The sequence below is a fragment of the Panthera uncia genome, chromosome B4, assembly GCF_023721935.1.
Source record: "Panthera uncia isolate 11264 chromosome B4, Puncia_PCG_1.0, whole genome shotgun sequence".
In the NCBI taxonomy this organism is placed as follows: Eukaryota; Metazoa; Chordata; class Mammalia; order Carnivora; family Felidae; genus Panthera; species Panthera uncia.
In genome coordinates this window covers 81,136,315-81,151,815 of record NC_064809.1, presented here as the reverse complement: position 1 = coordinate 81,151,815, position 15,501 = coordinate 81,136,315, and the positions used below count along the sequence as shown (strand labels likewise).

The window sequence follows — 15,501 nt, the reverse complement described above, 5'->3', positions numbered from 1 at the left end:
GGCCGTGAGGTCTGGCTGCACAGACCTTCCGTGTGCAATCATGTGCTGGTATGCCTGCTCCTATTCAAGGCCTCAAGACTCTCGTGGGCTGTGTACTGCGTGCAGCTCTGGGGCTCAGAGCCAATGGCAGAGAGACCCCGAGTTTTCCCAAGGGTTGGCAAGGACAGCCCACGCTGCCTAACCATCCATCCTCCTGCCTCTTTTCGGCTCAGCCAAGAAGGGGGTCACACAGGGGTCAATCTGTCTATCCCCTCATCTCCATGCCAACCAGCCCAGCCAGCCAGTCAGCAGGGGACTCTCCATGCCGAAAGGGCACTGAGAAAGCGATGCCCAGGCCTCCAATCGCTTCCTGTCCCGGGTGGGTGCCCCTCGGGGGTCTTGTCTGTACACCTCCCTCACTGGGGGCCCTTACCGTCCTTCAGGATGGTCTCCCGCTCAGTGCCATCAATCTTCTGGCGGCCAATGAGGTAGCTGGTGGTGTCAGCAAAGTAGATGAAGCCAGTTTCAGCATGGAAGTCCAAGGCCCGGGGGTTCATGAGGTTCTCAATGGGGATCATGTGTTCGTCTGGGACTTTGGCTCCCATATCCATGCCCCGGATGATGCCTGGCCGGCCCTTGCCATACACAAGGAACAGCTCATGTTCTGGCTCTAGGGCAGGCACGAGGGGGGAGGGAGGACACAAAGTTAGGTACATGTGCCCAAGGATCTGCAAAACCCCAGCTCTCCTGGGTCAGGGGATATGGGTGTAGCAGGGGGTCTGGGCCACATGGACAGATGCATAAACATCTAAAGCCCAGGGGACAGCACCCTGCTTGGCAGCCTACGCACTCTGGGGGTGGGAAATGCGGCAAGAGTAACAAGTAGCATGTTTTCAGTTAAGTGCCCACTGAATCTGATTGGAATCTGATCACTTTGGACCACTTCTGCTATCATCCTTATCTAAGCCACATCGCTTCCTGCTTACAGGGCAGAAGTGGCCTCCTGCCACTTCCCTGCTGTCCATCCTCCACCCAGCGGCCAGCCAGCATGATCTCCTTACAAATGTGAAGCACATCACGTCACTTCTCTGCTGGAAAGTCACCAAGAGCTCCTCATCCCATTTAGAATCCCATCCAACCTCTCCTTCCTGCCTCCCCTCACTCATGCTGGGCCGTTCTCAGCCTTGGAGCCTGGCACTGTAGGTTCCGTCTGCCAGGGAGCTCTGCTTTCGGGTCCTCACGTGATCCAACTCCTCACTTCATAGAGAGCTTGGCTTAACTCCTACCTCCACAGAGAAGCCTTTCCTGACCCTCTGTCTAACCTGGAGCCCTCACTGTCATCAGCAAGTCTACATTCCACTCTATTTTCTTCCTAACACCAGGTACCACCCGAAGCTATTTTTATTTGTCTGTCTCCTCTGCCAGACTACAAGCTCTGGAAGGCAGAGATGACATGTATCTTGTCACTGCTGAATCCTCATTGCCAGGAGAGTGCCAGACACGTAGTACATGCTCACTGGATATTTGTCGAGTGAATGAGTGAAAAAATGAATGAATGAAGTGAATGGGCCAGTTGACAGCCTTCTATGGAGCCCGAGTAGGGTAGTGGGAAAAGCCTTGTTCTCGGATGTGGGTTCAAATTCCTTCTATGCCCCTCACTAGAAGCAAAATGTTGGGTAAATCCCTTCATTTCTCTGCATCTCTGATGGAAACAGCCAGCTGTAAGGAGGCAGATAAGAATCCCGCCCCACCCCATCCCAGCAGGCACACAGGCCTTTCCCTGTCACTCACTCTTGCATGACTTCCCGTCACTGCCCAGGCTGAAGCCGGAACGGCAGCGGCAGGTCCGCGCCTTGTGGCTGTTGGCCAGCAGGCAGATGTCGGAGCAGCCACCTGGCTTCCCGAACTGGTCATTCTCACAGGCGTGGCTCCTCACTGCAGGCAGAGTAGAGCGCCAGTCAGGACTCTTCAGAGCCCCCGTGCCCAGGTCTTGAGAAGATGTCCTGAAGTCTGACCACACTCCATCCTGCTGTGGTCTTTTTAATTAATTCATTCATTCATTAATTTTTAAGCAGGCTCCACGCCCAATGTGGGGCTTGAACTTACAACCCTGAGATCAAGAGCCACATGTCTCACCAACTGAACCAGCCGGGCACCCCACCCCTGTCCCTCCCTCCACCCAGATGTGGTCTTTATGCTTATTGTCCCATTTTGAAGATTCAGAAACCACAGGACTAGGATTTCTCTGCCCCACCATAACCTAGCCTTCAGACTCTCAGGTAGGGGCTTCTGTGATCAGGGGAGACAGTCATGCCATCGCCTGTGGTCAGGTGCTTCTACTCTAAAGCAGCCAGGGAACTGGGAGGAACAACCTATGTTCTGAGCAGAATGGGGGGCAGGAGCTCCTTGGAGGTGGGATCTGGAGGCTGAAGGGCAGGAAGGGGCTGGCAGGGGAATCCGAGGGGACAGGGGACGTAGTCCAGGGTGGATGGCTACAAGAAGCAGTCATGATATGAGAGAACCGGGGGCTCCCATAGGAGGGTCCACAAAGGGGCTGAAGAGCCCCACTCACCTCGGGGCTGACGCCGCTGGTGGTAGATATGGAGGGCACCACCCTTGTCCACACGGGTGACGACCTGGTAGTCAGTGCTGTTGAATCGATTCACTCGGATCACGCTTGTCTTCTGCTGGGCATTGGCGTTGTCCGAGTTGGTGGCATAGAGATAATTCTCAAACACGGTCAGGCCATACAGATGCTCAATCTGAGATGGGCAAGCAGGAATGGTCAACGTGAGAGGAGAAGGGAATCCTCCCTCTGACCCTGGAATGCTCCTTGGCTTCCCATCCAGATTTCATTATTCGCACTCCCAAATTCATTCCATGGTTGTCTAACTCCATGTTTTACTCCTGTATCCTCTGGTTGGATTTTCTTGCTTTTGAGATCTTTGCTTGTCAAAATCCCACTTATCCTTCACAGAGCGTTTCTTTGTAGAACTTCTGGGATCTTCTAACCAGACACAGGCTTTCCTTTCACATTCCATCTCTCTGGCTATTATCCCCTGTCTGGTGATTTGTGGACTTACCCCATCTACTCTGCTCAAACCCCTCGAGGGCAGGAACAATGTTCCCCAGAGATTTAGGCATACAGTAGATGATGGAATGATTTTGGACTGAAGTAGAGTTGGGCCCTAAACTCTGTCCACAGAAAACATTCTCCAGCCCCCAGCTTTAGGAAGTTGAGAGGGCAGACTTGCCTCAATGATGCCTGGTAACAGCCCTCGCTACCCACATAACTTATCCAAGGTAATTGACTGTCCAACTTGTCCAAGACAAAGGGATTTGCTGGTTTGTGGGACTTCCCAGGCTAACGCTGGGACAGTCCTGGACAAACAGGGATGGTTGGTTACCCTAATGATCCCAGATTGGAGGTGCCACCTCTGAGTTGGAAAGGCTTCTAGACTAGGTTCCAGTGCTCTTTCTCAGCTGTGTAATCTCAGGCAAATCACTTAACCTCTTTGAACCCTGCTTTTTTTTCATCCACCAAAAGTGAACTAAGACACTGGCCCGCCTACCTCCCAGGCGTCATTGTAAGGATCAAGTGAGAAAAGGGAAGTAAAAGGTGTATCTAAAATGACTGTTTCCACCAGAGTGGAAGCCATATCCTCTCCATGTCCACCCTGCTTCCCACCAGAGAGACTGTCCCACACTGTCCCCCCTCTCACTGGGAGGCCTAGAGAATGGCTCCCCTGCAAAAGCTTCCCCCTCACCAGAATGCCCTGGATGATGGTCTGCCGGCCCTTGCCCTCGTAGTCTACCACCTCTATATAGTCCAGGTAGGCGTCAGCCCAGTAGACAAGGCGGCTGACCAGGTCCAGCGTGATGCCGTGAGGAAACACAATCTTGCTATCGACCAGCTTGGTGCGGTTCTGCCCATCCATGTCACAGCGCTCCACCTTTGGGATCTGCCCATAGTCAGTGAAGAACACCTTCCTGCGGGCAGAGGGCACGTTAGCTGCGTTGTGGACATTGAACGCTCTCCCTTCCCCCACAGCCTCTGCCTGCCCCTCACCCCATGGCAGGGTCCAGGGCAATGCCCTTGGGGTTGTAGAGCTCCAGGTCCAGCAAAGTGACACACGTGTCCCCGTTTCGGTTGCAGACAAAGATCCTATCGTCGATGTCATCCACAAAGTAGAAGTTGCCCGTCAGCCAGTCGATGGCCATCTGTTCCACATCTGAAAAGTGTGAGTGAAAGAGCTATGGGGGGAGGCCCACCTCTAGACAGGGCCACCCCTTGTTGGTGCAGAACCCACCCCCGGAAGCCCACCTCCTCTGGGACGACCTCCTTCACCATGTAGGTGACAGCTGTCTCTCCTCTCTGAGCTCCTCCTATAGGAGTTAACGGCAAGGGCACAATTTTGCCTTGTATTCTTTGCCATCTTTCTACCTATTTGGCCTCTCCAAAGTGAAGTGTCTGAGTATCCTCCCACAGAACCCTGCTCTGCACACGGAGTTCAAGGCCAGCACACAGGGGGCACTAGGTATGCGTTGGCTGGTTAGTTGATGGACAAGCTTCCTGAACTCTAGACCTTCCTTGAGCAGGACCATCTTCTTGAGGTACCGAAAGGCATTGAAGACAGGTCCACTGGCTCATCCAGTATTTTTAAATATGCTTTTACTTGAGATACCAGCACTCAGGCTAACTAAAATATCACACATCTTCGATGTTGGCTGGACTTTCATCAATTTTATATGGTAAGTCAGGGTATCTCATGCTAGCCAGGGCACTGACCAAACACTGTACATGTTCCATGACTCTTAAAAATGGGGGCGCCTGGGTGGCGCAGTCGGTTAAGCATCCGACTTCAGCCAGGTCACGATCTCGCGGTCCGTGAGTTCGAGCCCCGCGTCGGGCTCTGGGCTGATGGCTCGGAGCCTGGAGCCTGTTTCCGATTCTGTGTCTCCCTCTCTCTCTGCCCCTCCCCCGTTCATGCTCTGTCTCTCTCTGTCCCAAAAATAAATAAAAAATGTCGGAAAAAAAATTAAAAAAAAAAAAATGGAAAAGCAGGGCACACCATCAATAAATGCAATCTGAGAAAAAAGTATGTCAAAATACGGCACCCATAGAGATGGAAAAGGGAAGGCCCACGGTGTCAAAAGGTTGGAATCAGTGACATAGGCCAAACTTCCTCTACTCACTCCTGTTCCCGTTTCTTCAATGTCCTTATTGCTCAATTTCCTCATGTCTTAGGGAGGGTAGGAAGGAGCAGAGAATAAGCTATAGGGCTGGAGGACAGAGAACATAGGAGGAAGGCCATAAAAGGACTCTGAAGGTAAACTCAGGCATGGTTCAGAAAGAAGGGGAGCTTCAGAAAGGTGAGTAGGGGAGGAGGATGGAGACCAGGTGCCCACACTTAGTCTATGCCATCTCTGGAGGCGATGGAAGAGGCTAAAAAGGACTGAAGAGGGTAGGGGTGGAGCAAGGGCAGTGGGAAGTCTGAAGGCTGGAAGTCTGGAGACAGGGACCCCTGCTGGCCTCTTCTAGGCACCTCCTCTCCAGGACCCACTGGCTCCCATCCATTTATTTACTTGTCCCCTTCAACTACCACCACCAGAGGTGATGCTTCTTGCAGACTAGGAATCTCCTAAGACAGTGACTCCTCAGGACTCCTGCCTTGCACTCCACCTTTACCAATTTCAGTAAGTAAAGAGATCTTTGGACCACCTGCCTTTGGCTGAACCTTACCCCCACATGCTACCGACACTCAAACCCAGTAGGGGTTATTCTATCCCCACAGAGCTGTAGGTATAATGACTAGGTGCTCTGCTCAACTCTTCCCTAATGCTTCCCTCTCCCCACAGGGATTCAGAGGCTATTTCCTGACAGTGGGTGGGGGTGGGGGGCAAAGGGAACAGGAACATGGCTCCCAAGGAACTTGGCTAGGCCCTGACACTGACTCACAGTCACAGGACTTAGGCCGGGGAGGAAGGGCAGGAGCCAATTTGAGGTTCTCATCAAACTAGTTTCCTTTTCAGGTCCCCCCGTTAAACCCCACTTCAGGGTGACTGGAGAAAGAAGTCACAGGGATGAGGCATTGTCCCTGTGGTTGCTGATGCACCCCCAAACCCAACCACTCTCTCCCCTGGGCTCCTAGCACCCTGATGACAGTAGAAGAGAGGGGCAGAGCAGCCTGGAAGTGTGGGTCCCAGGCCATGTAGGAAGAGGGCCCAGTGCTGGGATAAGGCAATCACGCTGCTCCATACACCGTTACCACGGAGAAAACAGATTAAAATGAATGCTGCTGGGCTGCCTCCAGAGGAAACCCAAAGTCCCAAACCAGAGTGTGTGTGTGGGGGGGGGGGGGGGGGGGAGACCTGCCGCAGCACCAGGCAGCTAGCAGGCAAGTAGGTTGGAAGGCAAACAGGTTGAAAGGCAAATAGGGCTTCGTGCCCTTTACTTGGTGGGCACAGCAGGGGGCTGCTGGCATGCAGAGGAACTTCATCATTGGAAGCTGGTTTCCCAGCACCAGCTGGTGCAGCTGCGTCCTCCTCTCTAACTTCCTGAGGCTTCCCTGAGTCACTGCCCAGCTCCAGGCTGGCAACACCCTGCCCCTGCTCCCCATCCACCCTTCCCTCAGCGAGAAGGGGGGAGGAAGAAATCTGAAGAGATCAGATGCCCCCCCCCCATCCCAGGTGCAGCTACAAATCACCCCCTTAGCCCCAGGAAGTGTTTGACCTTCGAGCCTCCCTCCTGGCCTGGGTTCCCTGCCAATTCCGGGAAGGAAGGCAGAAGGATCGTCCTTGCTCTAGATTATTTACCCTTGGCCGGTCTCCCCTTCCACCTCCCAAAGGCCAGGCACGGCCCCACTCAGCAGGCCGGTGAGGAGTTGGCAAGAACGGGAGTCCCCAGCCCGGCCTTGCCTCCACTTTGGTATTTTTGCAGCTGGAGACTATTAGTCGCAAGCAAAAAAATCCTTTGTTATCCAACCCCCCTCCACCACATTATTTTCCCCTCTCCTAAAGTCCAGATTCCTCTGCCTGCCCAACCACACACACTCACACACATGCACACATCTTCACACACACACACACACACACACACACACGCACACACTTGGCCACTCATACCTAAGGCCAGTGTAGACAGATGGGCTCAGATTGGGAAAGGGAACCTTCCCTCCCGGGCTCCCCTACAGGCAGTATCTGGGCCGTTGCCCTGTCTCACGGCATGAGGGGGGGGCGGGCAAGTTGAGTCCTGGGTTTCACCCTAGAGGACCTGAATGTTCTGGCCCCACACATTCAGAGGGCAACTGTCCCCTGCAGCCCAGGCTTCTCAGGGCTGAGCCACCCCAGAGCACCCTCCAAGGGGCTCTGGCCAAAGGCCCCAAATCCTGAAGACAGGAGAACCTCAAGTAAACCCAAGGAGAGGAATGCTATTTTGTGGAAAGGGTCTGGGGATGGTCTGGGGGCCAAGAAGTTGGGAATTCCAGCTTGCAGAAGGAGGCTAGGAAGCTGGGAGGGGGATGGGATAGTCAAGAGGACAGACCACAGCTTGCCAGTAATGTCATTAAAGACTTTCACTTCCAGGCTCCAGAATAGACCAGGGGTGTGTGTTTATAACTGACGAGCCCTCCCTGCACTCCCCCACCCCAATGCTCAGCACTCTGCATCCCCTATAAGTCCAATTTTTCTCAACTTCTCTACCATTCACATTGTTCAGGAGTTATTTCCCTAAACAGTGGTTGCTTTCCCAAAAACAACAGCCCACCCCATTACTAAGAAGACCCTGGCTTCAGCTACAGGACTCCAGTCACTCTCCCTAAAACAAATCTGGGGGAGGAAGGGCGCCTCCCTGCCGTGAGGAGATATCCCCCAATGTATCCACATACCCAAAGATTGTAGGACAGGTCATGAGGCCTGTGGATGAGGGAGGATGAATCCCACTTCCACTTTAACCACATCCCCAGTGGACACACGCATTCTGGTCCTTATTCCAGGAAACTCCCCACCTCTCCCGTCACTCTGCTCCACCCTGGGCCCAGCCAGGCTCTAGACACTGACAGCCTGGGCTCAAATCCTGGTTCTATCATCTTCCAGCTGTGGGATTATGGGAAAGTTACTTAATGTCTGAGTCTCAGTTTGCTCATCTGTAAAATGGGACGGTATATTAATAGCACTTAGCACAGGGCCTGGCACATAATTAACACTCTATAAGTGGGAGCTGTTCATACCACGATCCTCCCTCACCTCAACCCCATTCTTCCCTACCTTGTCCACCCAGTTACCATCTGTGCCTCCAGCTAGAACTCTGTGGCCTCCTGACTAACGGCGGGCCCTCCAGGTGTGCAGTTTGGGGCTAACACCTACTATTCTTCAAGACTCAGCTCAGGTCCCCAGAAGAAAGATTTCTGTATTTCAGGTGCCTGTATGGCCCAGTAATTCCTTTCATCACAGTCTGTTTACCTGACTACAAATATTGTGAGGGCAGGGTGCTGTCTTTCATCTCTGTCCCCGGCGTCTGACACACATATACTGATTCATTCAACAAATATTTGTTGAGTACTGACTCCTCACGCTGTTGTCCTAGAACTGGGACATCACTTTTTCCCTTTCCTTCGACTGCCAGGATCCTCCTTCTCTGGCCTTGGGACGCCCCCACGATGGTGGGAGAACACATCTGTCTGGTAATCCTCCCACTTCTCAGAGCCACTTGGGGATCTCGCCCTGAGTGGGGAGAGGGAGGGCTGGGGGAGAGGATCAGGAGTCTGGGGTCTTTACAAGCAGGTAAAAGACCGCCAGGCAGGTCTGGCAGGAGCTTTGCCAAATGGCAGGTCTCATGCTCCTGTTTCCTGCCGAGCCCTGACTTTAGCTCCTCTTGTTCCCAGAGAGGCCCTGGCTCAGCCACATCACATCACCTCTGTCCCCTGGGCTCCCTTCCTGCCCCACTTGTACCCGCCTGGGGTTTCTGCTCTGCTCCTTCCCCTGCCTGGCCCAGGTCCACAAAGGCAGTCAGTGCTGGTCCCAGAGAAGAGATGCCTAAATTCTGCAGCTCTGATTCAGAATCAGAACCAGGATCTTCCCACTATTGAGAAATCCTTGCTGGGCTCTAAAACACATCTTTCTTGCTTAAGTTACTTCCTGTGGCTTGAAAACAGGGAAGGGGGGGTTAGGGAGCAGGCTGGGTGGAGAGGCAACTTCAAGGAGACAGCGGGGGAGGAGAGGACAGGCTGGAGCTGAGCCGGGAGACTGAGACGGAGACGTGGGGCTGGCCTAGCCAGGGAGAGGAGAGCAGGGCTGTGAAATGATTAAGAAACTCAGGACGGGAATGGGAAGCAAAAGCACCAGGATGCGGGTGGCCCAAGGCCAAAGAGTGTGCTGGCAGGAGCCCCCGCCCCCCAGGATTCTGACACCCTGTGGGTGAGGAAGGCCAAGGAAGAGGGTGGTGGTGGCTGGCTTTCATATATGAAATCTGGAAGTATTCCATAGGCATAGAGTGGGAGGCTGAGAGGGCCCAGGCTGCCCAGTTCAGTGGAAAGACGGCTCCCCTTCCAGCCGGGGAAGACAGTTCATCACAGATGCAGGGGGGTTACTCTCTGCCCCCTCTCTGCCTTCCCTCTAGACACATCACTACCCATTTCCTGTTGTGATTTTAACCACGCACATACACACTCGCACACACACGCACACAAAGAAAGAGGGAGGGATAAGTGAAACTGGCCAGCTGGACTTGGGGCCACATTTCGCAACCTTGCTGCCTGCAGCCTAGGAGGCCGTTTATTCCTACCTCCTCCTTCCCCATGCGGGATGGTGCAGGGAAGAAACCCCAGGACCCCTGAGGGCCCCTCCAGAGCATCCCCTCATACACAAAACTTATTTCCCTGAAGGCCTCCATGCACAGCGTCAGAACTTCCCCTCACCACACACACACACCCCTTCCCAGGGCCCCAGTCCTGCAGTCTGCCCTCATTCTTTCTACAGTGGAAACATACCCAAAGCTACTGGAAGACAGGTCAGAGGAACACAGCCAAGGCAATGCAGGGCTGGGGGTGGGTTGGGTCAGCAGACCTGACTTTCAGCCCTGCCCAGGGGCAGCCAGCAGGGGGCTGGGCAGAGCTTAAGTTTCCTTGAGAGCGTGGACAGAGGTGAGGGGCAGAATGGGCAAGCCAGGCCTGGCTCTGGTACTACCAGGCCAACCAACCCCTGTGGGTCTCAGTTTCTAGAACTTCGGTCTTTTGTGTATCACTTTCGAAATGCTTGCCAAGGTGATGTACAGCCTGCACTACCATTTACCTACTGTTTCTTTAAGTCAACTCATTTTTCTTATTTTGCTATATCCTAAGCAATCTATGAAATCACAGATTTGATATACTAGTTATAAGAGTTTCCTAATAGGTATTAAAAAATAAAAATTAATGATAAAAAATGCACATCCATGTATAACCTAAGATCAAGGGAGCCTGCTTTGGGAAAGGCAGTATTAAAAACTGAGGGGCCAGGCTTGGTCCTCCCTAAGGATCTTCCAGCTCTCACTACCATGTTCTCCAGTCACAGAATCAGAATCCACAGAGACCTCCCCATGCTGCTGGGACAGTGGCAGAGGGGAGGATGTGTCCTGGAATTATATCCCAGGAGGGAAGGGAAAGGAAGAGGTGAGGACTCAGCCCCCAAGGCCCCCCAGTCCAAGCCAGTGAAAGTCACGGACAGGGGAAGGAGCACTGGCAGCCTGGGCTCAGTTAAGGGAGGAAAGCGCGCACACACACTCACACACATGCGCACGCACGCACATACACCTTCCGGAACGTGTGAGGACATTGGTAAGACAGTGTCCCCTAACTCTTGGGCAGAAACAGAGGGAAGGAGCTGGGATCAAGACAGGAAAAAGCAGGAGCTTCGATCCCCAGCCGGCTCCACGGAGCCTCTCCTGGAAGCTCCACCAACCCCTGAGCATGGCAGGGCTCTGGGAGGGGCCCTCTGAGGGCTCTCAGGACTCAGAGCAGGTCTGCAACACACAAGCCCTAGGACCCATGTGAAACAGGCTCACTTCCTGGCCTCCTTCCTTTTTTCTATTCTATTTCTGTTCCCAGAGTTTTCTCTGGGGCAGGCTCCCCCTTCTTCCCACAGCAGCAAGCAGGCTTCTCTCCGCCTCTCTGCGTCTTGGCCTCTGGGCCCCAGCACCTCTCAATTGTCAGACTCCTCCCTCCTGCATGGGGCTCCCTCCCAGGGGTGCAATGGAGGTCATGGTCCTAGCCAGGAATGGGATGATTGCAGGGAGAGCTCCCCCAGGGGGCAGAGAGAAAGCAGGAGAAAGCAGGAGCCTTTCTTCTTCATCCCCCTTGGGGAGCTAATTACAGGCCAGCAGCCCACTGCACAGGTGAGTGCCTGGGACAGCCACCCGCACACCAGGACAGGGCACCCAGCCTCTCCTGGGAAGGGGCTGAACTAGAGATGGGGGAGGGTGCTAGGGGAGAGACACTTCCGACATCCTCATCTCAGGGCCCATAATTAGTTTGTGGGATGAGAGCAAAACAACCATCCTCAGGGTGACAGCCAGACATTCAGGCGGCATGGGGCGTGGGGTGGGGGCAGGGCAGGGAGGAGGGACAGAGGCTGGGGCCACAGGAACCCACTCATCCACCCCACTAGCATTTCTCCCCGGAACCTTGGTCTCCTCCTGCCTCCTGGACTCTGCCCCAGAGGGGCCCAGTGAATCCAACAGACCGGGAGGCAAGGTTCTATTTGCCAAGGGAGGGGTACCCGCCTGAGCTTATTTCCTGCTTCACTTTGGGAGGAAAGCAGGAGAGGGGGCCAGGCCAGAGCAAAAGCGGAGAAGTTTCCCATCAGGGCACCCTCGCCAGCCGCCTACCCACGAGCCCATCGTCTGGCCCAGAGGCAGGGCCAGGGAGGGAGCTGCCAGAGCTGTTTGCCCAGACAGGCCTGTTGGGTGGGGCTGTCAACAAGGAGCAGGGAGAGGGCAGCCGTCTCATGGGGTCTCACCCTGTGCTACCCTATCTGCCATAGGGTTCCCTGATCTGCCCACCCCTCAAGAGTTCAGCCAACCACGTGTGGCAGCCCCCGGCCGGCATTCCAAGGAAGACGAGTCTGATCACAGGTGAGCCTTGGTGACCAACAGCCCAAGGACATCACTGGGATGCTCTGGAGGAGCTGGAGACAAGGTGTGGACCATACAATGAGGCCACAGAGGGCGAGGGCTCTCAGGAACCCCTGCTACCCCACAGCTAAGCCCATACATCCTCCGAGGATCTCTGTCTTCTGTGGGGATAATCATATGGGGACACAATGAAGGAACTTAAAGATCTACGAGGCCCAAGGTTCACCATCCTAAAGCTTGTGACTTACCTCTGGCTTTGACTTCAGTTTATCTGATCTGGACAGGCAAGCTCATACCCATGATGTGGATTAGGAAATCAAAGCAGGGACAGGGAATTCTGATTTATTCAAGATCACAGATCAAGTTACCCTCCCTCTTGGGGGTCAGATCAGCCACAGGCCAGATCTTCCCCCTCAGCCCTGTGGTGCATTTCCTGGAAATGTGATGGTGCCAGATGTTTTGTTTGTTTATGTAACAGCATCTGAGAGGAGCGGGGCTGCTCCAGGCAGTGGATCTATGCCCCGGCCCCATCCCTAGGTATACCCTGTCTTCCACCCCTAAGACAGCAAGGTACAGCCCCGGGAAGGAGTTTGAATGGGAACATCCAGGAGGTCTTAAAACACTCCTGTGGCCCCAGGGCTCACTGCTTCTCCTATAGTCTCATTCACTGCCACAAAGCTGCCCCCAAAACAGCCTCAGGTCCCCCACACTCACCCTGCAGCCATGGGTCCATTCTGGCCATGCCCCCAAGGAGAATAATGGAACATGGAGACAAACCCAGCCAAGCCCTGACCTCTTTGCACTCAGTCCTAACTTAGCAAGCTTCCCTCAAGGCTCCAGGCCTTTTCTTTCCCTTGCCCTGACTCCTGCCACATGGGAAAGCCCCTCTGTGGTCTAATCAACACTTGTCTCTCTGAGAAGGGACAGTCCCTTGTCTCTGGAGATTGACCATTCAGTGCCTCCTCAGCCCTCTTCCTCAGCCCTGGGCCAAAATCAGGAGCCATCTGGAGCTCAGAGAGAAGGAAGGGAGCACAGCCATAACTCTGTCCCTGCTCCAAGTAGGTGTCATCTTGTGCAGCCCCCTGCCTTAGCTTCAGGCAAGGCCTTCTTATTTAGACTCCTGCCCCAGACAGGGGTCATCCCATCTAACTGCCTTTGTCCTAGGCAGGCATCAGCTTGCCCATCTTCCCTCCCTTCCCCTGCTCTCCAAGCTGGGAGCAGGCGACTCACGGTGCAGACTGAGGGAGATGTTGATGGTGTGCTCATCCACGAAGCCCTTCAGGCCGGGCATGCGGGCACACTTGAGCTGTGTCTGGGCAGCGCTGTCCCCAACATGCACCCAACACACAGTCTCGTTGGTGTAGCTGAAGTCCATGGCTGTGGTCTGCCGTGTACTAGTGGGCGTGATGGTAGACACTTGGGCCCCACTCAGGTACGTAGCCAGGATGTTCTGGGAGTTGGCAATCAGCAGCACAGGGGGCCGGTCTACTGGCTCTGTAGGTGGAGGAGAGAAGGGTCGATGCAGCAAGGGGCTCTAGGACCTCTCAGGCCACTCCCCATCGGGGAGCAACATGGAGGCCACCTATCATTGTGACCACAGGTGACCCCACCTACCATTCTTGGCCTTGCAGGAGCGGTTGTCTGGCTGCAGCAGGTATCCTTCCACACAGCCACACGTAAAGGAGCCATCTGTGTTGGTGCACAGCTGGCTGCAGGTGCCGTAAACCGAGCACTCATCAAAGTCTGCCGGGAAAAGGGCAAGAGCATGGTCATCTCCAGTGTAATAAGGACAGGGAAGTGGGTGCCCTCAGACACCATCCAAAGGTGGTGTCCATCCCTACAGCCTCTTTGGAGGGCGATTTGGCAGAATCTACCACAACAGGAAAGGTGCAAACTTTATCACCTAGCAAGTCCGAACTTGGAATCTCCCCTCGAGAAATACCCACACGCGTGCACATCATCCATTCATTCAGAAAAGATTTCTTGAGTATCTACTATATGCCAGGTACTGTCCTAGGCTCTGAAGATATATCCGTGAACAAAAGAGATTCAAACTGCTGCCCTCATGAAACTTACATTCTGATAATAAATGAAATATTGGCATTTCCATGATAAAACAGAGAAGTAAGTTATATGTTAGAGGTGATAATACAGTGGAAACGTGACTGGTGCTGTGGGAAAATATTAAGCAGAGAAAGAGGATATGGAATGTAGGCAGTGGGTTGTGATTTTAGGGATGGTCTCACTGAGAAGGTGGCATTTGTGCAAAGACTCCAGGGAGGTAAATCTTGAAACAGAAAAGGTTGCACTGTTTGTGACAGAAACTGGAACATCTTACTCATCGATAGGGAGATTGCCAAGTAAACTGTGGTAATCAATAGTCATACTCCATAGTGGTTTCTGAAAGTACGAGGTAGATGTCTACATATATTTTTATATGCTTATTTATTTTGAGAGAGAATGAGAGAGCGTGGGGGAGGGTCAGAGAGAGAGAGGGAGAGAGAGAATCTTAAGCAGGTTCTGCACTGTCAGCGCAGAGCCCGATGCAGGGTTCGATCCCACGAACCATGAGATCGTGACCTGAACCGAAATCAAGAGCCAGTCACTCAACCAACGGAGCCACCCAGGCGCTCCCCCCTCCCTACATATTAATATCGAAAAATCTCTAGAACCTACTGAGTGAGAAAACTGAAGAGAAGTAGGTACAGTATGATATGTATGTGAAAAAGAGCACACGCACATAAACAATACTTTCAGTTAGATCATCTGTGAATACAGGCAGAGAGATGTACAGAAAAAGGACTGGGGAGAAAGATAGCAAACTGGTAACACAGCTTACCTCCAGAGAGGGGAAAGGGAGCAGAACTGAAAAGGATTCGTCAAAGGAGACTTTGGTTTTTATCTATAATGCTTTAATGTTTTTACAAGAAAACTCACATATGATCTACGTAATTTTAAGAGGAATTTAGTGGAATTTGGTGGAAGTAAGTGGTTAGGGCTCACAGTCATACCCACAGGCTGCAGGGCATGTAATCGTGCCTCCTCTTTTGTACCTTCTGTCTCATTCTTCTCCTACCCCGGCCAGGCCCACTGGCCGGCCCCACGCCCGTCCCCACCTGTGCCCACCCCAGCAAACGCACATGTGCACACAAGCACACGCACTCACATACCTTTGCAGGTCTTGCCATCTGCCTGTAGTTGAAAGCTATTGTTGCAGTAGCAGGTGGGCCCGTTGAGTGTGGGGACACAGTGGTGCTGGCAGCCCAGCTGAGAACACTGTCCTTGGAGCTCTGTGTGGGGGCAGGCGACACGCACTCAGGCCCCCAGACCTGGCGGCCACACCCAGATCGTAACCTTCCCCCAACTCCCGCCAACCCTTCAGAAACCACTTCCAAGGCTTGTAGTGTCAGAGATGG

General features: G+C 53.5%; 1 protein-coding gene across 2 annotated transcripts in view; it reads right to left on the bottom strand.

Moving 5' to 3' along the window:
- LRP1 (LDL receptor related protein 1) overlaps positions 1–15,501 on the bottom strand; it is an 82,511-nt gene that overhangs the window by 52,417 nt on the left and 14,593 nt on the right. For both annotated transcript variants that reach the window (XM_049625760.1, XM_049625761.1), the window contains exons 4-11: positions 15,256–15,375; positions 13,700–13,828; positions 13,316–13,579; positions 4,049–4,211; positions 3,747–3,969; positions 2,552–2,741; positions 1,771–1,914; positions 413–649 (exon numbers count right to left, since the gene is read on the bottom strand). In XM_049625760.1, the coding sequence (XP_049481717.1) occupies positions 413–649; positions 1,771–1,914; positions 2,552–2,741; positions 3,747–3,969; positions 4,049–4,211; positions 13,316–13,579; positions 13,700–13,828; positions 15,256–15,375 (1,470 nt within the window). The remainder of the gene's footprint in view (positions 1–412; positions 650–1,770; positions 1,915–2,551; positions 2,742–3,746; positions 3,970–4,048; positions 4,212–13,315; positions 13,580–13,699; positions 13,829–15,255; positions 15,376–15,501) is intronic.